This window comes from Lynx canadensis, chromosome C2 (genome assembly GCF_007474595.2).
Source record: "Lynx canadensis isolate LIC74 chromosome C2, mLynCan4.pri.v2, whole genome shotgun sequence".
In the NCBI taxonomy this organism is placed as follows: Eukaryota; Metazoa; Chordata; class Mammalia; order Carnivora; family Felidae; genus Lynx; species Lynx canadensis.
The window spans coordinates 154,868,841-154,883,845 of record NC_044311.2 but is presented as its reverse complement, the minus strand read 5'-3'; the positions used below and the strand labels follow the sequence as shown (position 1 = coordinate 154,883,845).

The window sequence follows — 15,005 nt, the reverse complement described above, 5'->3', positions numbered from 1 at the left end:
GTGTTGCATTTTCATTCTTCAAGCTGCTGGGGATAGAAATGGGGCAGAGGCCACGTGAAATGGGCATTCGGGAGGCACGCTTTCCCAAGAGGGAACCTAGCAGCACAGAGGGGCCCGCACAAGAGGTGGGGGCGCAGGAAGGGTGTGCTGGGTTGGCTTAATGGGGGTTGGAGGAAGCGGGAGAGGAGAGGAATTTGTGTGTGTGGTGCGTGCTGGGGGTATTGTACTTTTTGCTCCCCCCAAAACTGCACGAGGTGTGCATTTCTTTTAGAACACATTTATTTTAGGGGCGTCTGGCTGGCTCAGTCATTTGAGCATCGGACTCCTGATGTCGGCTCAGGTCATGATCACACGGTTCGTGGGTCCAAGCCCCACGTCAGGCTCTCTGCTGATGGCGCAGAGCCTGCTTGGGATCCTCTCTCTCCCTCTTTCCCTGCCTACCCCCCTCTAAATAAATAAATAAACATTTTTTTAATATGAAATTTATTAAAAAAAAATAAGTACGAAATTTATTGTCAAATTGGTTTCCGTACAACACCCAGTGCTCATCCCAACAGGTGCCCTCCTCCCTGCCCATCACCCACCCTCCCCTCCCTCCCACCCCCCATCAACCCTCAGTTTATTCTCAGTTTTTAAGTCTCTTATGGTTTGCCTCCCTCCCTTTTTCCCCCCTTCCCCTCCCCCATAAACAGTTTTTAAAACAGAGGTGTTTTCCTTGAACTCTGATTGAAACGTTGAAAAAAAAAATTTTATTTTCATTCCAGTATAGTTAACTTACAGTGTTGTATTAGTTTCAGCTGTAGAGTATAGTGATTCCACAGTTCTATCCGTTACTCAGTGCTAGGCATCTAAGCGTACCCTCAATCCCCATCCCGTTTGTCACCACCACCCCCCGCCCCCCCCCGCTGACCATCAGTTTGTCCTCTGTCATTAGGAATCTGTGCTTTGGTTTGTCTTTTTTTCTTTGTTCGTTTTGTTTCTTAAATTCCATGTACGAGTGAAATCAAACGGCATTTGTTTTTCTCTGACTTGTTTCACTTAGCGTTATATATACTCTCTAGGTCCACCCATGTCGTTGCACATAGCAACATTTCATTCTTTTTATGGCTAATATTCCATTGCATATGTATATATCTATGTATGTATGTACGTATATGCATATAAATATATATGCACGTATACGTAAACACCACATCAGCCGATGGACATTTGGGTTTCTTCTGTGCCTTGATTATTATAAATAATCCTGCAGTTAACATAGGGATGCGTATTCCTTCAAGTTAGTATTTTCATATTCTTTGGATAAATACCCAGTAGTGGAATTACTGGATCATGTGGTAATTCTATTTTTAATTTTTTGAGGCACTTCCAGACTGTTCTGGAGACCAGTTTGCATTCCCGCCAGCAGTGCACGAGGGTCCCTTTTTCTCCACATCCTCACCAACACTTGTTGTTTCCTGCGTTTTTTACTTTAGCCCTTCTGACAGGTGTGAGGCGACAGCCCACTGTGGTTTTGATTTGCATGTCCCTGATGAGTGATTTCGAGCATCTTTTTATGGGTCTGTTGGCCATCTGGAGACATATCTTTGGAGACGTATCTGTTTATATAATCTGTGCATTTTTAAACTGGATTATTTGGTTTTTTGAGTGTTGAGTTATGTCAGTTCTTTATATATTTTGGACACTAACCTGTTACTGGATATCTTCTCCCGTTCTGTAGGTCGCCTTTTAGTTTTGTTGCCTGTTTCCTTTGCCGTCGTAGAAGCTTTTTATTTTGATGTAGTCCCAGGGGTTTTTCTTTTTGCTTTTGTTTCCCTTGCCTCAGGAGACACATCTAGAAAAGTGTTGCTGTGGCCAGTGTCAGCGACGTTACGGCCTGTGCTCTTTTCTAGACGTTTATGGCTTCAGGTCTCTCATCCATTTTGAGTTCATTTTGGTGTGTGGTGTGGGAAGGTCGTCCAGTTTCATTCTTTTGCATGTTGCTGTCCAGGTTGCCCAGTGCCCTTTCTTGAAGAGACTGTCTTTTTCCCATTGGATATTCTCTCCTGCTTTGTTGAAGATTAGTTGACCCTATAATTGTGGGTTTATTTGTGGGCCTTCTCTTCCGGTCCGTTGATCTGTGCACGTCTCCTTTTGTGCCATCGCCATACGGTTCTGGTCACCACAGCTCCGTAGTGTGTCTTGAAATCTGGGATTATGGTACCTGCAGCTTACTTTTCCTTTTTCAGGGTTGCTCTGGCTGTTGAGGGGGGTGGGGGTTTGTGGTTCCCTACACAGTTTACGGTTGTCTGCTCTAGCTCGGTGAAAAACGCTGGCGGTATTTTGACAGGATTGCATAGGAATGCCCGACTGCTTCGGGCTGTGTAGACGTTGCGACAGTGTTTGTTCTCGTGGCTCGTGAGGAAGGTCTTCCCGTTTGTGACCTCTCCAGTTTCTCTCATCCACGGTTTGTGGTTTCCAGAGTGCGGATCTTTCAATGTGGGGAACACTTTTATTTCCATTTTATAGGTCAGAGGATCTGGGCCCTAGAATTAACGTGTCCAGATCATCCCTCAAATAAGTGGGGGGCCTCGCCTCCGCTGCCTGACCTCACACGCCCAACAGAAGACAGAAGAAGTGACTGGTCTGCTGGAGGTCTGGAACATTCTCGTCCTCTGTGCTGTGTGTTGCTCGTGGGTGTGCCTGGCTGTCAGGCACCCATTAGCGGCTGAAGGAAGACAGAGGTTGTACTAGACTTGACTGCCCTTGAGGAATTCACAGTCCAGTGAAGGAGGAAAGGGAAATGGAGGTGACAGTGTGAAACCAGCTCTTAAAAATGGTGATCCTTGTACTTTACAAATGGAAACCAGTGGCTAATATAAAAAAGATGGAAAGTCCGAGTTCAGAAAGACTTCCTAATCTAGAGGCCATTACAATCAATCGCTTGTATTAAAAAACATTATTTTAGGGGAGGAAACCTCTCAAAGCCCCCAGCCTCATTACAGTAGAGGGGATCTCGCTGCTTGGTGCCTTTAAAGCCCAACGTAAGGTCCGCGCACAAGTTCGAGGAACCTTTGACAGGGTTGGTCTTCAAAACTTGCTTTGGCAAAAAAGCTCATCGTTAACAACCTGGCCTTTGTTTCCCCGACAGGTGTCAGAAATGGCCGAAGACGGGAGTGAGGAGATCATGTTCATCTGTAAGTAGTCCGTGGCCTGTCCGTGGTTGCAGTGGGCCGTCTGGACAAAGCCACGTCCACGTTTCGTTTCCACAGTACAGAAAAGCTGCCGCTGTTTGAGTGGACATGACTTTGCTCGCTTTACGGAACACAGTTGATTGCGTGGGAAACGCCCCCGCAGGGGTGTGTGGTTTTAAAAGGATCATCTTTCTCAGAACTTTGGGCCAAGGGCACTTTGCGGGGGGCGGCACTTGATTCAGAAAAGGAAGCCACGGATTCGTGACACGTGAGGTTTCTAGTAAGCAGGTTACGTTGGTGAATTTTCACTTATTCTCCCTCCTTGGTAGATCTTGTTCTTTGTCACCAGAGAGGTGACCGCACACTTTGAAATGTGCCACAGAGCAAGGCCTTTTCCTTGGGGGCCACATCCTGAGTTTGCACCGTGTTCACATTGGGGGGGGGGGGGCGAAACGCTGTAAGTTGCCCCCCTCGGGCAGGGGGCCTGCGATGTCCCCCAGGTGTCCCCTGTCGGCTCCCTGTCCCCCTGACACTCAGTGTCTGTTGCAGGGTGTGAGGACTGTAGCCAGTACCACGACTCCGAATGTCCTGAGCTGGGCCCCGTGGTCATGGTCAAAGACTCCTTTGTGTTAAGCAGGGCAAGGTGAGTGCTACCTCGGGCTGTTTTTACAGCGCTTCCTGTCAGGGTTGTCTGAATGCCGTCTCTGCATCTGCAGAAAGGAGAGCTCTTGGAGGGTTCCCGGACCCAAGTCCTGCGTGGGGGTCCCCGCACAGGACCAGGCAGTTCTCGGGCACCAGCGGGGGTTCAGCTCTGACACCTGCTGGGAGGAGACAGCAGGGGGCCCCCCAGGCTCAGGGCTCAGCCCCACAGGGCCGCCCCGCCCCCCCTCTCCAGACGCCAGCCGCGAGCCCCAGGCTGTCCTCTGTCCTTGTGACAACCACGCTGCAGACCGGAGGCTCTAGCGGCCTCCTCCCCGGAGGCTTCTACATCGTTAGCGTGGCGCACAGAACTCTGGGAAACCCTTACCGTTTCCGGGTTATTAAAGGATGTGATAAGTGGGATGAGTGAACAGCCAGATGAAGAGATGTGCAGGGTGAGGCCCCCGGAGAGGGCCTGGAGCTTCCCCGCCCCCCCAGCCCCGGCACCACTCACCGCGCCCCTCCACCTGTTCACCCACCCAGGCGTGTTTCGAAGGCTTCCCAGGGAATGTCTTGTTCTAGTTCCGTGCTCCCAGGGGCCAAGCTGGCCGAGACACAGCGTGGTGGCCGGGGAAGAGCCCGCGGGCCGAGGCTGCAGGTTTCCCCGCGGCCCGAATCTCGGTCTGCCATCTGCCGATGCCCGCCGTGGGCAGGGTGGGCTGCGGTGGGGCCCGGGCGGTGAGGGCAGGTAACAAGGCGAAGCCATCAGCGCTTCTGGAAGAACGCTGGCAGGTGGAGGGAGGAGGCCCAGTGGCTCTGCTGTTCCACGTTTCCGCGTGGGGGCCGTGTCGCCCGGGGGGGCCGGAGCAAGGGCTCTGAGGGACCGCCCGTTCACAGCCCGGGTCTGCAGCTGGTTGAACTGGGACGAGGCCTTCTCTTTTCCGTACCTCGGTGGCCTCATCTGCAGAGTGGACAGAGTAACGGTACCCGCTGCAGACGTGTGGTCGGGATTGTAGGTACGGTGCCTGGCACACGGAGGTGCCATTATTATCTCGCTGCTGTTTCTAGAAGCTTCCCAACTGGTTTTCCTGGCATCTTTATTTACTTTTTCTCACTGTGACTTGGCTTCTCAAAACAGAGGACTAGTTTTGCCTGAAGTGGGGACCCTGCCGGCTCTCCCCGAAAACTTGCACTCGTTGCCTGTTGCCCGTGAAACTGTGGCAGCAACTACCGGTCCCACTGTGGGTGCCCTCTGTGGGGGCCTCCTGCCCTGCAGCCCGGCCTTCTGCGTGGTCCTGCGAGGGGGCTGCTGTCCAAGCGCCCTGGTGTCTGGCCCGCTCCTGGATGGGAGTCGGGCTTACCCAGGCCTTGGCTTGTGCTGGGGTGCCAGCCCACAGGCCTTCCTCTTCCCGCACCCCATTCTTGACACTCTCAGTTTAGGCGAAAACATCCTCAGTGCCACTGGCCCGTTCAACCTAATGGAAACGCTTTTCTGGTCCTCGGAATGCCGTGGCACTTTTCCTTTTCTTGTGGTGTCTCAGCATGGAGCTCCCCCGCCCTGCCGTCGGGCTGTGGGGGGGGGGGGGGTGCGGGCAGTGAGAGCTGGTGCCCTTCATCTCCGTTGGCCCATCACAGCCCAACTGGTGCCGTAGTCGTAGTGGCTTGTCTCTCAGGTGGGGATTTCAAACACCTCCCTTAGTGAATGCCCCACCCCCCACCCCCGCCCCATGTGTGCTCTGGGTGGGTCTTGCCAGGGCTCTGGGGTTGCTCTCCAATGGCTTAGGCTTTTAAAGAGTGGGGCGGCCTTCCCCGCCTCTGTCCATGGTAGGCTCTTTATCAGCCTTGAGGACGGTATTCCAGCAAGAGTGAGCTTTGGGCCCTCTTGACCGCCTGTCCCCGGTGCGAGTGGCTGTCCTCGGCCGGCAGCGCTCCGGGACTGAGGGCCTCCTGTTCCATTTCCAGATCATCCCTTCCCTCCAACCTGGAGATCCGGCGACTAGAGGACGGGGCTGAGGGAGTGTTTGCCGTAACTCAGCTCGTCAAGCGAACGCAGTTTGGTCCATTTGAGTCGAGGAGAGTTGCCAAGTGGGAGAAGGAATCTGCGTTTCCGCTGAAGGTAAGGCCGGGGCCGGTGGGGGCTGGGAGCGGGCGGCACCTGCCGGCCGCGTCGGGGGATCCGCGAGTTCAGGGATCGGGAAGTGTCTTCAGACAGCTTTAAAGATCATCGTCCCGCTTACTTCCAAGACACCGTTTTCTCTTTTCACGCTAGTTTGTTTCGTTTTCAAAGGTTTGTTTTTGAAGGGGAGAAGGGGCGGGGAGAGAGGGAGGGAGAAGGCCCAGCAGGCTCTATGCCACCGTCAGCACAGAGCCCAACGCGGGGCTCAAACCCATGAACCATGAGATAGATCGTCACCTGAGCTGAAGGCGGACGCTTAACCAACTGAGCCACCCAGGCGCCCCTATTTTAGTTTGTTTTTACGTCCTCAAAGCATCAGAGTTAAGCTAGCCTTTTGTAATTTCCAACCTTGCCAAACGTCGAAGAGAGCGTCATTTGAAATGTGTGCGAGAGTAGAGCCCGAACACTGCCCTTCCTTCCCTCACGACCTGGGCTGCCTCGTGGCCGTCGGGAGGTCCCTGGCAGGGCCTGGGCAGCCCAGGCACTTCCACACCTGCACACCTCGAGTGGCACTTTGCACAGCGCTTTCGAAGGGAGGGGGTTCTGTTCAGGCAGCGATAAGACACTGGAGCAAAGTTTGGCAGCTCTAAAAAGCCCATCAGACTGAGAAAAGGCAGCTTTTATGTGAAATTGGGAAAAACAGACTGGCTGCAAGTCGCAGGGAGGACTTCGACCTCTTGAAGGAAGACAGGTGGAAGGTCACGAGGCCACGGGACCCTTGTTCTGTCCCCGCCCCTGGCATGTGCCTCCAGAAGCGTCTGTGGCACCAACAGTGAGGACCAGGGTGCCGGTCCTTCGCGATTGCCCGCAGCGGCAGACTCCTGCTGGAGGCCCGTCACTGGGACGTGGGTCTCAGGACACACAGGAGACAGATGGCCTCAGGTTCTAGGCAGTTCTTGGAAGAGTTGAGCTCACTGGGCAGATTGCAGCAGAATGGAGAGCACGGAAAGCTGTTAGATTTGTTTGCAAACAAAAGGAAAGAAAGCAAGGTGGTTACGTGAGAAGCCTGAGGACAGGACCCGGAGAGCACTGACTGTGTCCTTCTCCGGACCCGGGGCTCGTGGACGCACACAGTCGCTGTGGGCATGTGGTCGGGCTGAGGCCCCTTTGGAAAAGTCCTCTGTGCTTGCTTTGGCTTCTTTCAGTGACCCGGTTGTCGAGGTCTGTCTGACATCGAGTTGTTTCCACTGCCGCATCAGCATCGAGCACGGGTGCGGCCGGGGGTGTGGGGCGGGTGGAGGCTCCCCGAGAGCATACCCCACACCAGCCAGGGGTTCCAGGCACCTGGTGGCCCCCTCTGCTTCCGAGGGCTCCGTCCTCGCAGGGGGCCTTCACCCCGTTAGCAGTGGGGAGCGCCCACAGGAAAAGCCCAGGAGAGGGAGAGAGAGGTTCCTACAGCAAGGAGGCAGTGGTTGCATCAGAAAAGACGGAAGCAAGACCCTTTTCTCCTCGTGTGGTTACTTGGAGCCTCGGAATGTTTGAGTCTCTCCCCCTGTTCCCATCCACCAGTATCTGTGCTGTTACAGGTGCGGGTGCAGCTTATAGGACTGACGGACGTTACCGGACACGCTTGTAACAGAGCCGGGGAGGAACTCAGGTGTCCTGGTGCCCACCCAGGACATACGCATTCCTCTTTCCAACTGGGCCACATGCAGATTTCCGGTGTCCGGATGACCCCGGGACCAGGTGTAGAGCCTGCGTGTCACCCAGAGCAGGTGGAGTGCTCAGGTGTCCCAGTGATGTCTGGGCCAGGAGTAGATCTCAGGTGCCCTGATGATATTCGGTCAAGGACGAGAGCTCCATCATCCCGATGCCACCTGGACTGGGAATACGACTCGTATGTCGTTATGGCCCCTTGGAAACCGATTAGAACTTGGGTGTCCAGCCGCTGCTCCTGGACCTTGAGTAGCCCCGGCGTGTCCCAGTTCCCATCTGGCCGTTTATGGTTCTCAGGTCCCCGGTGACTCCCAGAAGCAGGTTCTGTGCGGAGCCCGATCTGGCCTCGGTGTAGCACTGTCAGGATTGGCTGCCCAGCACACTCCCGCCTCCCCACACGCACACACACACACACACACACACACGCACGCACACACACGCATGCACCCACACACGCTGACATGCAGACGGGCGGATAACCAGTTCCTTTCCCGGCCCCTTGGCGGCCGTGCCCACCCTCAGGTGTTCCAGAAGGACGGGCACCCCGTGTGCTTCGACACGTCCAGCGAGGATGACTGTAACTGGATGATGCTGGTGCGGCCGGCGGCGGGGCCCGAGCACCAGAACCTGACCGCCTACCAGCACGGCGACGACGTCTACTTCACCACCTCCAGGGACATCCCCCCCGGCGCTGAGCTGCGCGTGTGGTACGCGGCCTTTTACGCCAAGAAGATGGACAAGCCCATGCTGAAGCAGGCCTGCTCCGGCGCCCATGGTACATGCCCCCCTCCCCCCGCCCCCGACCCGCGTCTGCCTCCCGCCAGGCCTCGCTGTCGGGACCCGGGCCCCTGGCTGCCCACAGACACCTTGTGGTCGAGGGGGAGCCGTGCGGGCAGGGTGTGGGGAACAGAGGGGGCTGCTCTTGACCCCACGTGGTTGGGGCTCCTGTTCTGCTTGTCAGATGTCTGGGCCTGCCCCTCAGCCGGACACCGGCGGGTGGAACGTTCTCCCTGGGAGATCTGGGCGCTAGGGCACGAGGGGCGGTGATCATCCCCGCCGTCCTGCTAGCTGGGGCGACTGTCTCTGTTTGGGGCAGCGGAACGCAGCACAGAGAGGTTAGGGAACCTGCCTTGAGCTGCACTGTGGGAGGTGGAGTCAGGATTCAGACCCGGATCTGGTTCCGGGGCCGGTGCTGGCCTCCTCGCGGCAGCCTCCTCCTTGGGGTGTGTGCTCACGTGTGTGTGTCCGTGTGCGAGTGCGTGCCCGTGTGTTCCAGGAGGGACCTAGCGAAGGTCGTGTGTGTGATTTGCCCAAATCCGGCATTCCCAAAGTGTGTACCCTGCTGACCCAGGGTAGGGGGTACCACTTCGTGAAGGCGGCCCATGGAACTTCCGTCTGTCCTGCCCAGTAGTGAGTCCTCGCAGTGCAGCCTGAGACCACGCGAGGCCACCACCAGTGCGGCACGTTTGGCCTGTGAGCTCAGCGGATCATAGCCTCACCTGAGCCTCCAAGGGCGGACGCGCCCGTTGTTGCCACAGTTACTTGCTGGGGGGGAGAAACAACCCTCTTTGCTTCTGACCCCCCACAGCACAGGATTCTGACAAAATGGTTTCCTGATCACGAGCCCGTCGTGACACGAAGCAGCTCTGTAGAGTAAGGGTCTTCACCTAAGTGAGGTTCTGGTCTGTGCCGTGTGGTTGAGGTTCCCCCCCTCCCCCCGGTGGAGCCCTTCTGGCCGTCCCTGTGCCAGCAGCCTGTGAGGAGACGAGTCCGGGCGACTGCCCACACCAGGCACCGCAGACCGTAAGCAGCAGAAATGGGTCGCCTCTCAGCCCTGGAGCCTGAAGTCCAGGAGCAGGTGTTGGCAAGACTGGATCCTTCTAGAGGCTTCTCCCGGCTTCTGGTGCTGCTAGCGGCCCTCGGCATTCCTCGGCTCGTCGATGCATCACCCTGGTCCCTGCCTGTGTCTTCACATGGACCTCTCTCCCCCGTGCCTCTGTGTTCTCTCTTATAGGGACACCGCTCGCTGGGCTTAGGGTCTGCCCTGCTCCAGGGTGACCTCATCTGCCCTTAATTGCACCTGCAGAGCCCCTATCCAAAGCCTGCGGGAGCATGTGAATTTCGGAGGGCCACCCTTCCACCCAAAAGGGGGGGTGGTGGAGTGGGAGCCACTGAGGACGTCCTCGGGGAGAGTCTGTGGGGGCCACTCGGCGAGATGGCCTGCACTCTGGCTCCGTCGGCAGTAAGAGGCTTGTCGCCTTCACAGAGATATTTACGGGGTGTTCTGTCGATAGTGAAGGGGGCAGGAGGAACTTGGAGACACCCACAGCTTTTCACCCAGCTGCTCCTAAGCCGTCCGCTAGGATTTGCTGGAACCAACCGGGTGCCTGGCCTGGCCCCAGGGAGGACTGAGGTGCCCGGCCGGGCTGGGCTTCGCTTCCGGGCACGGCGTGGCCGGGCCCATCGGTGCTGTGCAAGGTGGCCGGGGTCTTCCCTGTCTGGTTTTCTCGTGTTCAGGTTTCCTTACGGCCTTGTGCCCCTGGGCCAGCCAAGCCCGCACATCGGGGTTTGTTGTACCAGAGGCTGACCTCGTCAGTCCTGTCCTGCCTGATGTCTCACCCCTCACGAGTCTCCAGGTCAAAGTCAGAGCAAGGTGGCTGCCCTCCTGCCGGAGTTGCGGTGCCGTTTGCTTTTCCCCGCGGGAGAAGTCTCTCATCTGGAGCTGACATTGAGAAGGTGCAGTTGAATGAAATGAGCCCAACCAGACAGCTCCCTCCTCGTTTTGTCCCAGCCGCCCTCCCTGGGGAATCCTGAGTTGACTGTGGTCGTCCTCCGTGCGTTCCTTCTGAGAGCCCGGGACACGACTGTAATCATGTCAGCATCAGCTGGCGGGCACGGTCCCCCTAAAGGAGTATTTGATTCGGGCAAGCAGATAACCAACTCAGGCACTCGGAAATTCCAGAAATACCTTTGATGGTCTTTCAGTCTTCGTTTTGGGAGGAATGACAAGCAGGTATTTCCTAGAAATGTCCTGAAAGTTCTTGACCGCTGTTAAGGGGTTGGTTAGTTGGGGTCCTTATTTCTTACACCTGTTGGACGGCGACTTCGCTGAGGCAGTGCTGGGAGCTCCCCAGAGGACGCGTAACGTCTGCTGTTGTGCGTGGTGCCTGTGGTCGGTCGGTGACAGGGCCACCACTCAGGCCTCCCACCAGCCTCTTCCCCAGGAACCCCTCCTGGCACAACGGAGCCTCTAGAACTCTGCTCCGGTGCTGCCCGCCTCGAGCGCCTGGGGCCCCGGGTGGTCTCAGGTGCAAGTTCTGGACGCCTCACCTGGTTGAAGCCATATGTTGGGACCCCACCACTGCCCGATTCTCAGACTCTAGTGTGGGTGCCGAGACCTGTGGAGAGGGGCCTGGAACGTACAGGAAGCTGGGCCTCTGTGTGATTCTGATTGGCCAGGTCCGGCAGGTAGGGAGAGGGCTTAACCTCTCCTCCCACCACAGAGGCTTCTGGTCTGCACACCCTTGAGACCACTGCAGTGCAGGGGAGGGAAGGAGCCTTTTGTGGCCATCACTGTACCTTGGGGCCAGTGGCAGTGGAGCCACGCAAGGTGAATGGGCCTGAGGGACCATAGTATGTTCTAGAAGAATCGTGCTGGGGGCCAGGGCACGAGGAGCTGTCTGCCCAGAAGTTATTCGGAATCTTTCTCCGTGAGCATCAGAACTGCTAAGACTCACCGGTTTCATTCTGTCTCTTTCAGATTTGCTTCAAAATGTATCTTTGTTGTAGAAATCAGCCAATTTTGTAGATGGCACAGCCGTGGTCCAAACACAGCAAAGTCGGAGGAGCAGACACACTCTTTTTAAAAAACAAACAAACCAACTTTTACTATTTTTTCTTCCTGGTAGTAAATTTTCTTTTCTCATTTTTTCTTTTCTTTTTTTTTTAATGTTTATTTATTTTTGAGACAGAGACGGAGCATGAACGGGGGAGGGGCAGAGAGAGAGAGGGGGAGACACAGAATCGGAAGCAGGCTCCAGGCTCTGAGCCGTCAGCCCAGAGCCCGACGCGGGGCTCGCACTCACGGACCGCGAGATCGTGACCTGAGCGGAAGTCGGACGCTTAACCTACTGAGCCACCCAGGCGCCCCCTTTTCTCATTTTTTCTTGAGCTCGCAGTACGGTTGATTTCTTTTCTGTGCACCAACTGGGCCTGGGGACCGTTGACGGAGGCCCGGGAAGCATGTGGGTGTAAATGGGTGGGCGCGAGGGGCTCAGGTCGGCTCTCGTCACCGGATGTTGTCAGCAGATTTTTCAAAACTGCTCTTGTAATGAACAAGGTCGAGTATAAACACGCTTAATCACATTTGGGGAACTTTCAAGTCACCATTTTAATGACCCTGGCGTTTTTGCTGTCATCTTACGGTACGTGAGAAAAATCAGCACGGCTCACGTATGGTTTACCTACATTCAAACAGCAGTTTTCGGTGCGCAGCTCAGCGTTTCGACAGAGGCGTGCAGTTGTGTGAGCCGTGCCACCGTTGAGATAGAGAGCATCCTTATCACCCCTGCGGCTCTGCGCTGGGGCCCTGGCCACCAGCAGGATGACCCTGCCCCTGCCCCTGTCCGTGTCTTCTGCTCCTCAGAAAGGCCCTGCGTTCTCACACAGGCGAGGTCCTACTGTGCGTGGCGTTCTGTCGCTTGCTTTCGTTTCCCTGTGGGCTTGTAACTCACCAGGCCGCCTTCTTCATTTTTTAAATGTTTGTTCATTTCGGGGAGGACACAAATAGGGGAGGGGCAGAGAGCGGGGGACAGAGGATCCAAAGCGGGCTCCGCGCCCACAGGCTGGTGGCAGTGAGTCCCCAACGCGGGCATTGAACTCATGAACCGCGAGTGAGATCGGGACCCGAGCTGAAGCTGGACGCTCAACAAACTGAGCCACCCAGGAGCCCCCTGTCTCCTCTTTTTAATGTTTATTTTGAGAGAGAGAGAGCGAGCGCGGGAGAGGGGCAGAAAGAGGGAGAGAGAGGATCCGAAGCAGGCTCCGCACTGACAGCAGTGAGCCTGACACGGGCTCGAACTCACGAACCACAAGATCATGACCTGAGCCAAAGTCAGACGCCTAACTGACTGAGCCACCCAGACGCCCCTTGTCTTTTTTAAAAAATGTTTATTTATTTTGAGAGAGAGAGAGTGCAGGAGAGGGACCGAGAGAGAGACAGAAAGAGAGAGAGAGTACAGGGGAGGGACCGAGAGAGAGACAGAGAAAGAGAGAGAGAGAGAATCCCACGCAAGCTCTATGCCCAGCACAGAGCTGGACGCAGGGCTTGAACCCATGAACCGAGAGAGCATGACCTGAGCCGAGATCGAGAGTGGGACACCTAACGGACCGAGGCCCCAGGCGCCCCCCGCCCAGCCCCTCTCAGGCGTTTTCTCTATCGCTCGTCTGTGGCATATTCGTGGTATTTGTGGCCGTGAGGTGTCACTGTTGCCTCGATGCTTTTTTGTTGGATATTTAAGGGATGGGCAATCGAGAGCTGCCTTCTGATTGTTGGCTGAGTTTTGTTCTTAAAAATTGTGATCTTTTAGGGAGAGTTTTTGGAAACCGAGTTCTTCCCCAGACGAGGGGACAGCGGCCGTGACTCGTTCTCCTAGTTCGTCCTGTTGACTATCAGCCAGGCATGTTCTCGTGTCAGGTTCATTTGAATCCCCATCACGGGGGTGGGGACCGTCCCACTGGGGATGGCGGCTCACTGGGACCAGAAGAAAAGGCCTCGACTCCGGGTGCCCTTCCAGCTGACCCCTCGGCGTCCCTTCCTGAAGCCACCACATACCCGCGTCTCCTTCGCCTCCGTAGAGCCACGTGTGTTTGGGAGGGTGAGCAAGGAGCGGGAATTCAGCTCTGGCGCCCGTTCATTCGCGGTCTCGTCCTGCCCGTCTTCACTCGGGGGACTCACAGGCAGGAGGGAGAACAGAGGGGGCTGGCTGGCCCATCCCCACCCTGCTGCCCCAGCATCCGCCCTGGGGAGCTCGGGCCGTTTCAGTGCGACATTTTCCCTCCTTGTTACTTTAGGAGGACGCGCAGAATACACACCAGCGGTTGTAGCAGTGGCCTGCTGCGGTCTTTGGCTTTCGTTCTTCTTTGGAAGCTTGTTGCACATTTTTGCTACGGAGAGCGGCGTGCGTTGTCCTGGGGCCGAATGCACGTGCAATGGCGGCTCTGGGTGATTTTTTCCAAGAACCCAGGAGTCTGCTGCACGCGTGGCCCTTGGGGTGACGCGATAGGTCGTGCGGTGCAGTGGCCGAGTGGCGTTGGTGGCGAGGGCTCGTGGCCCCAGACCAGCCCCGGCGGCCGCCCGATGGCACCACGAACGGAGGCTCGCTCAGAGCATCCCCTTCTTTGAGGTCCCACGGGGGCGTCAGTAATGTTTTTAAAAGGAGGCCCCAGTCCCCCTCTTCACAGGCAGGGCCTCCCCTGTGCCGTGAACCATCCCCAGATTTCTTTGGCGTGTGAGGAAGAGGGACCACGGGGGCTGCTCGGTGGCCACCTGCCCTGGGTAGTAGCCGTTGAAATTCTAGTGCAAAGTAAACAAAACTAAACACTCGAATCCACGGGGGCAGTAGCCACACGCGGCCGGCACCCCAGACGCGCCGTGATTTCAGAGCCCTGGTGTCATCACAGAAAGTTGTGTTGGCCCACCTCCAGCGGGAGGTGCGGCCACACGGGCCGGGGCCACAGTGACGGCCTGTTTCGGGCTCTGCCGTCTCTCGTGGGAGCCAGGAAGAGGTTGAGGAGTTCCGTTTCATCTGCAGGGTGCGTGTTTTTTTTTTTTTTTTTTTTTTTTTTCCCCCCCCCCCTCGGTCTTGTAAGGGATGCGTGTGGTCCCACCGGTCTGGCTTCTCGGAGGAGGTCCCGTGTCTGTGACCCGTGACGGATCCCTCGTCGGGCCGCTCCGGCCCCCCCTCTCTGTGCTCGGTTTCCTCCCCCGTGAAATGGGCACCCCCGCGGGGACCGAAGGCGTCCACGCACGCGGGGCTCCGGCAACGGCAGCTGGAACGCCGAACGCGCCGAGCCGTGGTGGAGGGGGGGTGTGCGGACAGGCCCGTCCCCCGCGGCCCTGGGCCCTGGGGGCGCGAGCTGCCGTGGGTCACCCTTGCCCCTGCTCTCTCGAAGCTGCAGGCAGCCCCGGAGGCGGCGCCACGGTGGAGCGGGAGCCCAGCCAGTGGGCGTGCAAGGTGTGTTCTTCCACCTTCCTGGAGCTGCAGCTCCTGAACGGTAAGCCCGGCGCGCGCGCCCCGGGGTGGGGCGACCCCTGTGCTGGCACGTCCACGCCGTCCCTGTGCACACGCGGCGACGCGCGG

General features: G+C 56.9%; 1 protein-coding gene across 3 annotated transcripts in view; it reads left to right on the top strand.

Moving 5' to 3' along the window:
* Window positions 1–15,005, top strand: part of PRDM15 (PR/SET domain 15) — a 67,044-nt gene that overhangs the window by 17,470 nt on the left and 34,569 nt on the right. The window contains exons 1-6 of one of the 3 annotated variants that reach the window (XM_030328466.2): window positions 2,274–2,788; window positions 3,131–3,176; window positions 3,723–3,816; window positions 5,775–5,928; window positions 8,167–8,419; window positions 14,818–14,919. In XM_030328466.2, the coding sequence (XP_030184326.1) occupies window positions 2,783–2,788; window positions 3,131–3,176; window positions 3,723–3,816; window positions 5,775–5,928; window positions 8,167–8,419; window positions 14,818–14,919 (655 nt within the window). In that variant the 5' untranslated portion in view covers window positions 2,274–2,782. Of the gene's footprint in view, window positions 1–2,273; window positions 2,789–3,130; window positions 3,177–3,722; window positions 3,817–5,774; window positions 5,929–8,166; window positions 8,420–14,817; window positions 14,920–15,005 lie in introns of those variants that run through there. The other 2 variants (XM_030328464.2, XM_032594791.1) reach the window with 2 other exon arrangements.